Genomic DNA, 15,894 nt, shown 5'->3' on the forward strand with positions numbered 1-15,894 from the left:
GAAGTATTTCTAAGAGTTCGAAGATTTCCTTAACCATAGTCTTACTTCGACTCTCTCACAGAGTGAAATTCTGGTTTCTTATTAAAGAGCATTCTGTATAGTTTTCTGTTGATCCTTAATTTACTCCCTCAAACTTCATTTATATCCCACCACATTCCAAAGTGAGTTTGAGGTGAGTTACTAAATAAATCTACACACTCATCTACTCAAAACTTTGTAGAGGAGAGAGATAATCAAATAAACTTTACCAATAAAAGTGATAACCAAAAAATTATTTTATTCTAGAGTAAAACAAAATGTGCCCTTCAGAACAAAGAGGGCAAAAAATTTATATCTTCCACAAAGGGTGGATAAGAAAGGAAGATCCTATCATTCTAGCTACAAAGAATCAGACTACTACATAGAGATTCCAGCCACAATCTTTCTTTAATTATAATAATTAAAACACTGCCAAATCTACTACAGGCAAAAGAAATATAACTCCAAATACCTAAGTCACCCATTTAACAGAACAAGGTACTATTACACTTACTGAACTGATGAACATCTCCTATTGGACGTCACTTTCTACAAACCTCTATCTGCGCTGAGAGTTTATGCTTCAGCTTTTTAGAAAGCCAACCCGCACTCAAAGTTTCTTTCAGAAATTAAGAATGAGAAACAAGAAATTTTTAGTTTATGTTTCTTTTCTATCTGTTCTTTATGTATTAGGTACTTTTATTTAGATTGGGACAGTATGTAACAAGATGGTGTCAATGTAAAAATAAAGATAACTGCTCAAAATAATTCTACTATTACTTCCTTAAGCCATAAATTCAGGAGTATTGTTTCAGAAAGGTGAAAGAGTAAATATTCAACTTTACATACAGATTAGTTCAATATACTTCAGATACAACATGATGTTCCAATTAATTATACATAAGTTTTATTTAAAGAAAAGCAAAACACAAAACCACAGCATTTCAATTAAGGGAACTTAGGAAAATCCCAAGAGCTTTCATGGTTTCTCCAGTCACCACTCAAATAATAAACCTTTTAAACCAATGTTAAAATAAAGTGGAAAAAAGTCAATACGGTAAGCAAACTGAACAATATAAATTCAAAATACCACTCTGTCTCCCTGTGTTCTTCCCCACCAAAGTGTGCTGTTTAAAGTTCCACAACTATTATCTTCTTCCTCTTGTTCTTTTGTGAGTTCTACAAAAACCTAAATGAAAATAAATAAAGTTAGCACAATCACCCAAATAATTTTTGACTCAATCAGAGTATCAGTACAAGGCTATATCTAATTCCATTAACCTTCCAAGTATCAAAACATTTACTGCTATTAATTTACTGCTATCAGTAATAAGCAGAATAATCTCCATTACCATATACAAACATTAATGTTATATATGAGAATTCACAGACTGTTTTGGATTAATATATTTAAATAGTGCTCATAAAAATAACAGGCCATGTAACTTCAGGTATGTTAATATAAAATACCATCTGTCATGGCCCATTTTTGTTATTAAACTGAAAATAACCGAGTTATTTGAATTAAGCAGGTGGGAAATCTGGTTTTAAAAAATTATATAAAACTTAGGGATATTCTGTAACAATTTGTGTTTGGTTCATAAATTCCCTCCCTTTCCAAGTAAACAAACAATTACATAGCAAACATTTTCTTCCACAGAAGAATTTTTTTAAAAAATCAATTCATAGTACCTGTTCCAGTGTTGCTTGAGAAAAGCTATATTCTTCAATGGCAAAAGTATGTTTAGCTATTAGAATATAAAAACAGTATTTTACTAATCAATATTTTTAAACAATAAAGTGACAGTAACAACGAAATGGCAAATAACCTTTTTTTAATCTCTGTAACCAACTTATTTAAATTTGAAGGTGCAAAAATAGGTTATTTTCCGCTCTCTTTACCTACCCTATAATTCCTCTATAGCACTTACTACTATCTATTTAATATCATTGCCTTTTTTCTTTTTTTTTTCATTGCCTTTTTTCAGCCTTTCTGAGCATCTCCTCTTCCTTCCTCATCAATTGTCTTCCTCGTTACTTAGTGCTTTTTTCAAATTTCACGTTCTTTTGTATTTCACACTCATTCTTACTCTCTATTTTCCACTCCTCAATTCTAATACAGCCTATTCTTCTGGAACTACATTTAAATGTTGTTCATAAGTCTACATGCTTTCTTATATTTATTTCAGATTCTTTTACAATCTTTTCTAATACCAAATTTATGGCTCTCTATTCCTTTAAATCTCCTGAAGTAATTCAGATGTTCTCTTTAATCATCAGAAAGTTACCAGGAAATATAGATTGTTTCTTAGTTTACAAATGCCATAATATACATGGAGATAATACTTCCTCCAGCCAGAAGCCTGCCTCTTTCTACTGCATAAGTATATCTTTATTCTACTTTTTACTCTAAAAATGCCATCATGAAATAAGCTTTTCTGAAGATTTTAGAAATGTCTCTCCTCCTGCTCTATGATTTCCTCACCTCTCTCCTGCTGCCTCTGGATTGTGGCTGTGAGTGCTACCTCTATAGCCCAATACAAAGCAAGGATTCACAAAACTCAATCTCCACTTCAGAACTGAATAATTATGGCTAAATTGAACTTTCTCAGAGATGCAATGTGAAAACTATAGTTACATCTACTAAAGACAGAAGTTTTAAACTATAACACTGTTTACCTACAGAACCTGTATCTTAGATGAATTATAGGTTATCTTCTTATTGCCATCATTTATTACAATACACTGAGTCCCAACTTTTAAATGAAATTCTTTTTTAATTTGAAAGTCACCTTACAATGTTTTTCAAACATGATTTACCTTCTTCCAGCTTAGAAAAAGATTGTGAAAGGGACTGAACATCTTCCTTAGGAATTTTGTAAGCCAAAATAGAAGAAAAACTGAAAACAAAAACAAAACATTGCACATTTTAAAAAATAATTACTCCTGTTTTCTAAACATAAAGTCCAAAAATTTTCAAGTTCAAAATTAAATTCTAATAATTTATCTTGAGATTTAGATAAAAATTCTTTATTTCAAAGCTTGAAATATTTCAATGTAAAATAAAATAGCTCTCTCATGACAAATAAGAATTTAAGACATTTTAAATACTATCCAATATCAAAATATCTAGCCCTTAGATACAAAAACTAAATTTAAGATTAAAAATAAAAGCTTCAGTCATCAGTCTATCTTATTGATTACACCGAGTTTTTTCCTAATCCTTAATATAATAACCAGTTTTTTATGATTATGGTTCTACAAAGAAATCTAAATTTTAAAAATCTTTACCTTTCTTGACGGCTTGCATTTGGGAAAATATACTGAATTTCTCTGTGAAGGCGGTCTATTTCTAGGTTTTCTATCCAGTCCTTTAATTTAATTTCCAAAAAATAGCCTTTTCCAAATTTACTCTTCAAATGTTGGACTGTCCCGATGCATCTACAGTAATTTTTTAAAGAGAGTTCACATATAAAATTACTTAACAGTGTCAAAGAATGATTTCTCACTTAAAGAAATGATTTAAATGTTTGTTGGAACACTTCCAAATTTACAGAAAAGTTACAAATGTAATACAGAGCATCTCCAGAAACCTCTGCCCAGTTTCAGTTTCAAACAATAGTAGTGTCATTTCATCTTATTATCACCATGGCATATTTGTCCAAATTAAAAAATCAATACTGGTATCTTACTACTAACTTTCTTGGAATTTTACCAGTTGTTCTGCTAGTGTCTTTTTTTCTGTCCCAGGATCTATTCAGGACACCACACTGCAGTTACCATATATCCCTGGTCTCTCCTTAGTGTACCTGTGAGCTTCTTACTCTTTCTTTTTCACAACTTTGACTATTCTGAGAACTGGTCAGGCATTGAGGTAGAATGTTCCTCAATTTAGAGGATTCTGATGTTTTCTCATTTTTTAGAGTGGGGTTATAAGATTTTGGAGAAAACACCACAGAGATAAAGTACCTTGATTTAACACATATTTCAGGGGGCACATGACATTGTTTTGTTAAGGTTAAAGATACTATGTTCCCCTTCCCATACATTGGAAGAGACTTGCTAAATCCAAACAATCCTTGGGAGGTGGATTAAGCTTTCCCTCCTAGAGGGGGTAGTATCTACCTACATTGTTTAGAATCTTCCTATAAGGAAAATTTGTCTCTTCTCTCACATTTATTCAATAAATCATTTATTTAAATAAGTATGAATTCACATATATTTATTTTATATTTTGGATTATAATCCAATATAATGGCTAACAATATTTAAAAATAACAAATAACATGCCCCCAAATAACATTTCAAGTTGTTAAATAATTAATTCTAAATGCCAAGTAGCTAGCCATTTAAAAAAAAAAAAAAACGTATTTTCAGGTAATTTGATAAAAAACTGATTCAAAACTCAAAGGAGGAAATATTTTCTTAAACATTTAAATTAATTTGATCAGTTTTTGAAATGATGCCATTCAGACTAAATGCCCTCCTTCCCACCAGGGGCATTGTGGTTCAGCCGCACCTCAACTGCCCAGACACCATGACAGCCACGCGGTCACAGACAGCCTCTGCCTCCTCCATGTAGTGAGTGGTAAGCACAGCAGCCCGCTTTTTGTTTTTAAATGCAGTTCGAATTGCTCGCCTGAAAAATATAAATGAAATAAAAAGAGAGGAAAGCATCTGAGTTTTAATGATAAAACCGGGTTTAAAAAAATTCAACTTTTAGTTAATTAGATTGAAATTTATCAAATATCAATTGCTCTAGTTATAGGCTGCTCAAATATGATTTTTTCCATTCTAACTTTTTCCTTTATTTTTGAAAGCTTGTCAAATGGACAGAAATTCTATTATTCTAAATGATTCTATGGGCAAAACTGAATTATAAAACTGAAGCCTTTTCATGTCAAAATAAAAGTAGCCTTAGAAACATAGGGAAAACTTAACATGCATCTAAAACATTTAATAGGGCCTCCCTGGTGCCTCTGCAGTCACTGGAGCATGAGTTTGATCCTCGACCAGGGAACTACCCACATGGCACAGCAGACCTCTCCTGACTCACCCACTGCTCCCCTCAGCGGTGTATTTCAGTCAGTCTGCCTGTTCTGTTCCCCACTCTGTCTCTGGTGAATCCTTTCATTCCCCACACCTCTGGCCTGTACCCCAGTTCTTGTATGCATAAATAATTTTAAAAAATAAAAAATAAAACATTTAATGAACATGCAAATCCATACTAGCTGGCACTATGAATTCCCAGAAAGAATTCTAACATAAATTCAAGATAATACTAGATACTATTATGAGAAAAGAAATTTATATGTTAAATCACCAGAAAACAGCTTTTAAAACCAATTCAGCCAGCATTACTCAGTTTGTTTTTTTTTAAAGATTTATTTATTTATTTATACAAGCACTGGGTACAATCAGAAAGCGCAGGAGGGCGAGAGAATTCACCAGAGTGAGAGTGGGGAGCAGAACAGGCAGACTGACAAAATACACTGCTGAGGGGAGCAGCGGGTGGCAGGAGAGGTCTGCGTGCCATGTGGAACCCTCACCCAGTGGCTGGGGATCGAACCGGCGCTGCAGAGGCTGTGGGCAGCTTTGCAACCCAGCACTCAACTGCTGCGCCAGCGGGGAGGCCCCATTACTCACTTTTAATAATTATCTATATATTCATTTTTGTTCTGAAATACAATAAATTTCATTAATACCTTGAGAAAAATATAAAGTTTTAAAAAGTTTAAGGGAAAGTCTAGAAATTAAAATAATTAACTTTTAATTACTATTTTATTATTTGTGTAGGGTTTTAAATACACATGTATATATAACTAACATAAAATCACTAGTCATAATAAAACATTCTTTTATTTAAAGTATGATACAGTATAAAAAGAGTCATGTCATACTCACCACATATGCTGTTTTGCTTTAGGATCCATACCTGTAGAGGGTTCATCTAGCAGAGTAACCTGAGGATTCCCCAGCATACTCAGAGCAAAACACAACTAGAAGGAAAGAAAACAGGAGGCAGGGTAACTACAAAGGACTCTCTATGAGGAACTCTACGGAGACAGTATGAGGAACTAAACTGTCAATAAAGCATTCATATATTTGTCATTTAAGAAAAGCACCTTTCGCTTGATTCCTGCAGGTAGTTTCTTTATAGTTTTCTGAAGATGTTCTTTTAAATCAAGTGCATTTGTTATTCTGCAAAATAACAAACAATAAAGATGAGTATACCATGATGCATAGAAATACATCTGTGTGAACATAAATTTTTTTTTAAAGAGCACTCAGTTGAAGCTTACTATAATTAGATCTCCAATTTGGATCATTTTAAATAAATTAATATACTGATGAAAAGCTTCACTTTAAACCTAAATTCGTTTGATGGCATTGCTAGGTACATTCATTCTTTAATTAGAAATAGAAAAATTGCCTTTTTATATTTATAGTTACCATGATTTGGTAAAAAGCATATAAAAAAGCAACAATCATTTTCTATGAAAATTATGATCCATGGAAATGCCTGTTACAAAATTTTGAAAATGTGAAATGTAAACCTTTTTCCAGGTGACAAAGGGTTCTAAAGTTTACCTATTTATGACTTCTTTCATGTCACTTGCACTCATTCCTTTCACAGCTCCATAAATTTCAAAATGTTCCTGCAATGTAATGTCTGGCCACAATGGATTTATCTGAGGACAGTATCCCATACACTTATTGGAATCATCACCATCCGTTGAGTTTGAAGAATAATCTCCTAGAAATACCTACAGAAATACAAACTAATTTTCAGTAATTATTTTTGCTTAATTTACACTGTGAGGGAAGTGGATTAATTCAAACTCATTACTAGAGCTGGGATAATATTGGGTCATAATTTTAGTCCTTTTGATAATGAAAGGAAAGGCCATACACAGCTACATCAGAGTTCAGTGACATAAGCAAAAACGGTGATTAGGAATGCAGGGTACATGGGAAGGTTAGTCTCAGTTTTAACTAGGATCATCAGAAGTCCTCACTGTTAGTTAATATTGCAGGTAGGGAGGTAAGCAAATTTGGCCATTTGGATTTCTATAGGGTAAGAAAGAGCCAACACAAGAAATAGCTAAGGCAAAAACCCAGAGAAAAGAGTGTGCCTGACATTTCCCGAGAAAGCAAGGAGCCCGGGTGGTTGGTGTGAAGTGAACAAGGGAGAAAGGCGCAGGAGACAGGATCAGAGCAGTTTTGGGAAGTTCCTACAAACTGGTGAGTGATATGCTTAGAATCAAAGACAATTTAATGGCAGGATCAAGATTAGTTTTTTTATCTCTGGTAGTTCAGACAATTGCCTTCCATTATGTTGGTTGAAAATATCCATAAATGTAATAATTATAAAAACAAAAATACTGTCTATGCGTGTGTCTATATGAAATTTTTACTAAGTTCATCATCTTCACAGATAACCAAAAAGATCAAAATTTGATCAAGTTATCCTAAAACTTAACAATAAAAACACATAAACCCAAAGCACTAAATTCCTAACATGCCTCAACAAACTTATTTTAATAAAAAATGTAAATCATAGTGAACATATCCCACATCCTTGTTCATCATACCTGGCCTGAAGTTGGTTCAATATCACCAACCAGAAGGTTAATAATTGTGCTTTTGCCTGCACCATTTGGACCCAAAAGTCCCAAGATCTCTCCTAAAGGAATTGAAAGAAAAATCATCACACACAAACCATACTAAAAATGGAAATTAGTCTTTTGGAAATTAAAAAAAGAAAGAATTAAACACCAGCCTTTTTTCACACAGAAAGAGACGTATTTAGTTGCCACTTTCTTTACTTTTCTTGTAAGAAGAAAATCTTTCTTGTCATCATATTCCTTATGCAAATTGCTGACCATAATGGCTGGTTTCTAATAAGGGAAACAGGATTGAAAAAGATATTTATAAATTAGAAACCAGCATGAAATGGCAGACTGCATATAGCTTGTGTCCGCAACACAAGAATTAATTTACTGATAAGGGGTACTGTATAAATAAATATCCATTTATGCCTGAAACAATGGCTTATTCTAAAGTGGACCAAAATATCTTATCAAAGACAAACTTGTTTTCAGATTGACTCGTGTGGAAAGAAAACTATTTTTCCAGATTAACTCTCATGAGTGGGGAACTGGTCACTGCTCGTCTAGTATGAATTAGCAATGCAAACGACATCACCTCCTCACAATACTGGCAGCTCATCAGCTCTTTGACCTTCAGTCTTTCAGCTTTGACATCTTCATCTTCATCCTCAGTGACTGGTGGTTCTGGAAACTTCCTAATTTTGGGCTTTGCTGAAAAGATCCTACAAATAAAAACACAGTAGATTTTCTAACTTTATTTTTAAAGAAATGAGCTTTATCTTTTTAAGATTTATTTATTCATGCATAGAAGAACCGGGGTACAGGCCAGATGTGTGGCAGGGTGAGAGGATTCACCAGAGACAGAGTGGGGAACAGATCAGGCAGACTGACTAAAATACATTGCTGAGGGGAGCAGCGGGCAGGACAGGAGAGGTCTGCTGCACCTTGTAGGTATCTCTGCAGCCGGCCGGGGTCGAACCCGCACTGCAGAGGCTGAGGACAGCTTCACAGCACTACACTCAACAGCCTGTGCCACCAGGGAAGCCCAGATTTTCTAACCTTAAATAGTAAAAAATTCAAGTACTACATAGAGAAAAGACTGAAGTGTGTGTGTGTGTGTGTGTGTGTGTGTGTGTGTGTGGTCTTTGGTCATCTTTGAAAGAGGGAATTAAAGAGCTATTTTTCACTCACTGCTACCATTGGCATAATATTATCTACTTCTTTCATTTATTCAACAATATTATTTATGACCAGTATGTGTCAGGCACTATTTCACACAAAAATAGATGTGGGGGGTGGGGGGAGAATGGACCCTTCCTTCAAAGAATTTATAGCATGTGTACAAATGGGATTGCCCAGGCAGAGGAGATTTAGAGGGCTGAAGTCAGAACCTATCGGGACATCCCAAGAACAGCAAAGGAAAAGAGCTTCCAAGGGAAGGTCTGAACTAACAATAAGAGACTTAACAAGTGCTATGGACAGAGGATCAGATTAAGAAGATAGGGTATATCTCTCTAATAAAATATTATTCAGCCATTAGGAAAGATGAAGTACTGCCATTTACAGGAAAATGGAAGGCATTCAAGAGACCTTTGGGTGGTAAAGAAAGAATGAATTTATGTACTGGAGGATTTGATAAAAACAAAGTATTTATATAAAAACTAGAAGATACTAATAAAGTACGGATTTTGAGGTTAAGAGAGAGGTAAAGGATCTAAGTTGGTTGCTCAACTCTAAATGGTGGAGGAAAAAAAATGTGAGCTCAAAGAACTACTCTAGCCTAAAGAAAAGAAAAATCAACTACTACTGCCACAAGGCATGGAGACAAGGTCTTTATGCTCCCAGAGTGCTGTTCTGCCACTACAGTAGCTGTGAGGTCACAGAGGAGTACTTTATGGCTAGTGTTTTTCTTTCAGTAGTACTTACCTATCCAAAAGCTACGGGAGAATACATTCCATATCACTAAACCAGTGATGTGAGCAAATGAGCACATTTCTAAAAACATAACTGATTTATGAACAAAGTAGTAAATAAAATATGAGAGGTAAAAAGGAAAGTAGGAATTGATGTTACAGAAAACAAAGGAAGTATAAGGAGAACGAAGTCCACCATGTGTGGTATATCCATACAATGTAATAATATTCAGCAAAAAAAAAAAAAAAAAACAAAAGAAATGATGTACTCTTACATGCCAGAAGGAGGAGCAGATTGTACCATGCTAAAATATGCCTCTTTCACATATTTTGAGCTGGTTATTTAAAAAAAATAACAGACACAGGAAAAGTCTTTAAAAAAATTAGAAATCACCCTATTATAAGAAACATATCTCCATTTTTAAGGGTGTCTCCCTCTCTGTATTAGAAAGAGCAAAAAGACTCTGAATCTCTTAAACTCTGATCAATGGAACAAGCAAAAACTTAATTCTACATAACTACCATACCCTTGGTTAATGTGTTTTTTCTAGTAATATACCGTAACTGGCTGGACCCCAGCCCCAATATTTTTATTTTATCGTTAATTGAAGATAGGTAATAGCTTGGGCCATTTAAGGAAGTTACTCAGTTTATCCCGGTTATCTCCTAAATACGTAGGATGTATACACTTCTGACTGTTTTCTCCTGTTTATCTTTTATTATAAGGGTATCTCAACCATGAATGTAGAAGGGTCAAGAGAAAATGATTTTTCCTTCCCCATGTGGATGAGCCTTTAAAACACTGTGCTAAGGAAAAGAAGCCAAACAACAACAAAAAAGACCACAGGGCCTCCCTGGTGGCGCAAGGGGTTAAGACACAACCTATGAAGCTGGCTGCAGCCTCTGCAGCACGAGTTTGATCCCAGGCCAGCCAGGGAGCAACCCACATGGCGCAGCAGACCTCTCCTGACTCGCCTGCTGCTCCCCTCAGCAGTGTATTCCAGTCAGTCTGCCTGTTCTGTTCCCCGCTCTGTCTCTGGTGAATCCTCTCACCCCCCACACCTCTGGCCTGTATCCCAACTCTTGTATGCATAAATAAATAAATCTTTAAAAAAAAAAAAAAGACTACATATTACATAATTTCATTTATAGGAATGCTTGAAATTGGCAAATCTGTAGACAATGTAGATTTGTAGTATTTAGGGTGAGAAGGCATAGAAGGAGGATGGAGAAATAATTACGAATGGCTACAATTTTTTTTTGGATTTGATGGAAGTGATCTAAAATTAGAATATACTGAATATAGACTATAGAATGGTTGCACCACTCTAAACATACCAGAAAACATTAAATTTGACAAATATTTTACTAACCTGAAAAAGGGATCCTTTCTTATTGACCTGCCTCCATGCTTTTTTTCATAGTACTGTAAGAGGAAAATCCATAGGACACACTGCAGGTACGGCTAAAAGAAGAACATGTAACAGTTTATTACTTAAATCTTTTTTCCATATACCAACAGAACAAAGAACACATACATCAGATTCCTTGACATTATCAGAAAAATTAATCACATTTTTTTCTCTAAGTCATATGAGTTAATAAATTTTAATAGAAGCCAAGGTAGATTTTTAGTAAAATAACCCTTCACGTATCATTCTACCACTGTAAAGTTCACTAGTCAACAGTTTCATTAAAAACAACTGCAAGAAAATCTTTGCTTTTGCATCTAGGGAACTCAGACTTATAATAATCTTAATTAATAATATGAAAAGACAACAGTATATTAAAATAGACATATTCAATAAATGAAAAGGTATTACACCCAAAATGCTCATTAGCTTGCATTAACTATCATACTTGATGCGCCTTTTTTTTTTGAAACAGAATAAAAACTAAAAAGAGAGCTAAAATCATACAACCAAACCTATGCCTAAGGTAACATGCTAACACACAAACATTGCTATTGCTTCTTACCGCTATAACCGCCACCAACAGCCTGTCCCATGGATTATAGATGACTCCATTTCTTTGAATATTTTTCCAAGAAATCTATGACAAAAAAAATGATATTGTGATATGATATTTGGTCTCTGATCCAAGATCCTGACAAAGTTTCTGACAAACCTTCGAAAACCCTTGGAATGTCCTTGAATGATAGGGGTGATGGGAGCATCTTCCAGTACTTAAAAGAAGGAAGCCCCTTTCAACCATTAATGTATGTTAAAGTAGTGATTCTTAGAGGATGGGATTTAGGGTTTAGAACTTTCTAAACTCCATTAGGGTTCATTAGGGAGGTGAGAGAGGTTTGAAGACTGACTCATCCGGTCCAATTAATGGAACCTCCATAAAAACCCTAAATGCAGGATTCAGAAAGCTTCCAAATTGGTGAATCCATCAACACACTGGAGAGGAGCACATTCAAAATTCCACAGGGGCAGGAGTTCTTGCACTTGGGACCCTTCTGGATTTTGTCCTATGTACGCTAGCACTAACAATAACAAATACAGTGTTTCACTGAGTTTTGTAATACACTACAACTACTATTTAAAAAAAAAAAAAAAAAAAAACAGGCCCAAGAAGGAGTCTTTCATGTCAGGGCCAGATTTATAGCTATTGCTGCAGTGGTTTCAGCCTCTCTCAAAAAGTGTAACCCTTCACCAGTCAACCCTAACTAGAACCAGGTGAGGCATCTACATGAGCAGGAACATCCTGTCTCTACTCCCTGCCGCCCCCTGCCTTTCTCTGAGGGAAGGTGGCTCTACCTGAAATAATCTTTTCTTTTGCTAACCACCTTGTCTCACAGTCTTTCTGTCTATAAATACCCTCCATTTTGTACAATACCTTGAGTATCTAGATGGGATTATGCCCAATTCATGAATCATTGAATAAAGCCAATGAGATACCTAAATTTATGGACTTTGTTTATTAACAGAAAAAATTATTGAACCTAAGAAATACTGGGAACCTTGGATTTGTAGCCAAGTCAGACAGGAATGTAGCTACCTTGGGGCCCTCTCCTTGCAATATCACCTTAAGTGGGGGACAGTCTTATTGGATTGAGTCTTTAACCTATGGGGTTGTGTTAACTCCAAGTAGTGTTAGAGTTGCTTTACATGAGGGAACAAAGCCTACACTTTTGGTATTAAAAGTGTTGGGAGTAATTTGTTTTTAGCTGCAATGTATAGAAATAATTGGATTAAAATGGAAGAAAAGCATCTTGTTCAGCAAGCATGTTTTCTCTAGAAATAAGTGAACAATTATACTCTCCATCCCCAGGTATTTCTATCAGGTGAGAAAACATTTAGCATATTAAACTGAAGCAAGAAAGTGGTAGAGGTAAGGAGGTGAGTGAACAGAATTAATTAGCCATCATCCTAAATCAATAATTCATCACTTATTTTTTTTCCTAATTAAACAGGATTTTTTTCAATTATCCAGATTTAATAAAACTATATGGCTTTATCTTTTCTTGGGAAAAAAATCTCTTATACTTTATTTCTTATCATCTCTTCATAGTACAATACATAATCTTTGAAAACTCCTCCAAAACAAATACTAACCGAAGGGAGATCCTATTGGTAATTTACATTCATCATTTAGGGCATCAAAACATATGATGGACACAGTCCTTCTCCTTTGAGACTAAGGTTTCAAGACATGTTTGAAAAGAGTCCACAGTAATTTCTGTTGTATTAATAATCTTTAAATAGCTAACATGTTCGTTTTACCAGTTTCGGTACAAGAACTAAGATCTCAAAAATAAGGCAGTATTTATGCTTTTCAGATCTAGTAGACCTACCTTTATGAAACAAATCAGGCAACCCAGAAGTGGATAGATTGGAATGACTATGCAAAAGGTGTAGTGAAGAACAGCTGTAACTGTGTATCCCATGAAGAAAGTTATTTCGGTGATAGCAATGCATGCCAACGCTGTCTAAAGGAAAGCAAATGAGAAGACAATGAAAAAAAAGTTTAGCTATTTCATACAAACTTAATTCTCATTCTGTGCCTCAGGATTAACTATGTTTTTAATCTTTTATTAAGACATGTAGCTAGGGCCTCCCTGGTGGCCCAGGGGTTAAGTCTCAGCACTTATCACCGCTAAGGCCTGAGTTGGATCCCTGGCCAGGGAGCTGACCCACATGGCACAGCAGACCTGTCTCACCAGCTGTTCCCCAGAGCAGTTTATTTCAGTCAGTCTGTCTGTTCTGCTCCCCACTGTGTCTCTGGTGAATCCTCTCACCCACTCCCTCCACCTTTTCCCCCACCTCTGGTCCCAGTTCTTGTACACACACACACACACACACACACACACACACACACAAACCCAACATGTAACCACAGTAATACTTAGCTAGGAAGTGTCAATACACTGGTACCAGTTTGTTGTTGGCACCTTAGCCATGCAGTTGTTAAATGTTTTCATTATCATCTTTTCATGCAGTGGCTGATGCAGAAAAGTAATATACGTGCAAAAAAGATGATGCTAGTTACCTAAAAATTTCCTGGACTTAGAAAAGACACAGTAATATTTTAAGTACAATCCTGGAAGTTCATGACTTTCAAATCATAAAAAGTTTGAATGAAATAATTTTAAAATGTGACTTACCACAGAATAGATAAACGACCAGAATTCTTTGGTATTTAAAATTTTTTTAAAAGAGAAAGATGTAATATAAGTAAACAAAATAACTGATGGAACATAACCAATAAGGCAAAAAACCTGTAAAACATAAATGTGCATTTTTAGGTAAAAACATGAAGAGTTAGCAATACACATATATAAAATACCAGTCATGTTAAAATATTAAGGAGTGACTATTCTTCAAATTTTACTGCTCAACAAAACACTACAAAAACTGAAATTGTGGTTATGTAATGAGTTACCATCCACAATTTTCTTAAATCCATGAAACTCATGATTTTAACTAAATGCTAACATAATCAAGAATAAGTCATTTAAATTAAATACTACTTATAGTTCTTTTTCATGCCAAGTAAAATGCTATTTCTTGTTTTATTATAAAAACCAGTATAGGTGTAGCTGGTTATAACTTTATTTTTTTTCAATTAACTATAACCTACAGCATTTAATGCATTTGTACATTTTTTATAGAAAAAATATTAATTTATAAGACAGAAATTAATGTTAGGTCAGTATGATGTCTGTAAATTGATAAATTTTACATTCAGCAAACCCAATTTCACCTTGTTGTTTTCCCTTTTTCCTAATATAATCACTCATATGAAAGAACTTATTATCAATGATTAACAGGTGAATATGAGTGCAAATGACATGCTTCCTTAGCACATTTTAAATTATGCACTAGAAGAGCTTCTTTTCTGTAAAATAACTTTCAGGCATATAGACAAGGAAGACATTTTAAGGAAGGATTGCTTAAGTTTTCCTGATTACACTTTAGCAGGCAGTCTACATGAAGTTTCAAGGAATTATTTCATAATGGTTAAGTTATTGTTTTTAAAAATTACTTATAGTAATATAAATTACATTGATCATAGGTACCATGTATAGTAATCAGATGCTGGTTAAAAAAAATAATGTCCAAATTATTCAACTAGTCAATTGCCAGGTTTGTAAAGACTTAGTTTCCTAAAATAACATTCTAGTTATAAATAGCATAAGAACAACTGATGTTAACTTACCACAGAAAGGAACTTTACAGCATAAAAATATAATCCATAATGAAAGGCAAATAAACTTGACAGCATCAAAGTAAGAACAATAAAAAATAAGGGTATATCAACAATAGCTTGTCCAATCCAATATGCAGATGGCAAAAGACCTGAAAGTTTAAGTTGAGTATAAGCTTTAATCTAAAAAAAAAAATGAAAAATTTGGTTATAATTTTAAAACAAATAAAAACCTCTAGCAAACCTCTAGTAGAATTCTTAATTTTACATCAAGACAATAAATTCTGTGTCACAGGTGTATAGGTAATAAAAGGCCTTCTTACAGCTAAATATAAATTCCATTTAGCCTTTAATTTTGCTCATTACTTCTGAGATGTAACAATTTCAACAAATTTTTTCAGAATAAGCATATAGCAATGCTACCAAGTAACACCAAACTAAAATGAAGCAGGGTTAAGAGCTAAGCACACAGTAAGTAGTCAAAATATTATTCCTTTGGAAAATCTGTGGAAATAGATGGAAAGATATGTTTAAACAGAAAAATGATTCTCACTTTTCAAAATAAACCTTTTATACAAAAATAATAAACTAATACTAACCTCTGGATTTACATAGGCCTTTCAGGTTAAGTGAAACTTTGTACTGATAATGAATTTAAAAAGTCTTTTATATACTCTTGTGTAGTACTAGTTATT

The 15,894-nt window shown here is 34.1% G+C and overlaps 1 protein-coding gene across 1 annotated transcript in view; it reads right to left on the reverse strand.

Moving 5' to 3' along the window:
• Window positions 1–1,099: 1,099 nt before the first annotated feature.
• The window catches only part of ABCA5 (ATP binding cassette subfamily A member 5), a gene marked incomplete at its 3' end in the record, with an annotated part of 45,949 nt that continues 31,154 nt past the window's right edge, over window positions 1,100–15,894 (reverse strand). The window contains exons 23-38 of the mRNA XM_084238689.1: window positions 15,212–15,382; window positions 14,157–14,270; window positions 13,347–13,481; window positions 11,522–11,596; window positions 10,918–11,009; window positions 8,227–8,353; window positions 7,802–7,919; window positions 7,614–7,705; window positions 6,610–6,785; window positions 6,144–6,219; window positions 5,923–6,017; window positions 4,538–4,657; window positions 3,310–3,459; window positions 2,839–2,918; window positions 1,711–1,766; window positions 1,100–1,207 (exon numbers count right to left, since the gene is read on the reverse strand). Of these exons, the coding sequence (XP_084094815.1) occupies window positions 1,100–1,207; window positions 1,711–1,766; window positions 2,839–2,918; window positions 3,310–3,459; window positions 4,538–4,657; window positions 5,923–6,017; window positions 6,144–6,219; window positions 6,610–6,785; window positions 7,614–7,705; window positions 7,802–7,919; window positions 8,227–8,353; window positions 10,918–11,009; window positions 11,522–11,596; window positions 13,347–13,481; window positions 14,157–14,270; window positions 15,212–15,382 (1,785 nt within the window). The remainder of the gene's footprint in view (window positions 1,208–1,710; window positions 1,767–2,838; window positions 2,919–3,309; window positions 3,460–4,537; window positions 4,658–5,922; window positions 6,018–6,143; window positions 6,220–6,609; window positions 6,786–7,613; window positions 7,706–7,801; window positions 7,920–8,226; window positions 8,354–10,917; window positions 11,010–11,521; window positions 11,597–13,346; window positions 13,482–14,156; window positions 14,271–15,211; window positions 15,383–15,894) is intronic.

This window comes from Talpa europaea, assembly GCF_964194135.1.
Source record: "Talpa europaea genome assembly, chromosome: 7".
Classification (NCBI taxonomy): Eukaryota; Metazoa; Chordata; class Mammalia; order Eulipotyphla; family Talpidae; genus Talpa; species Talpa europaea.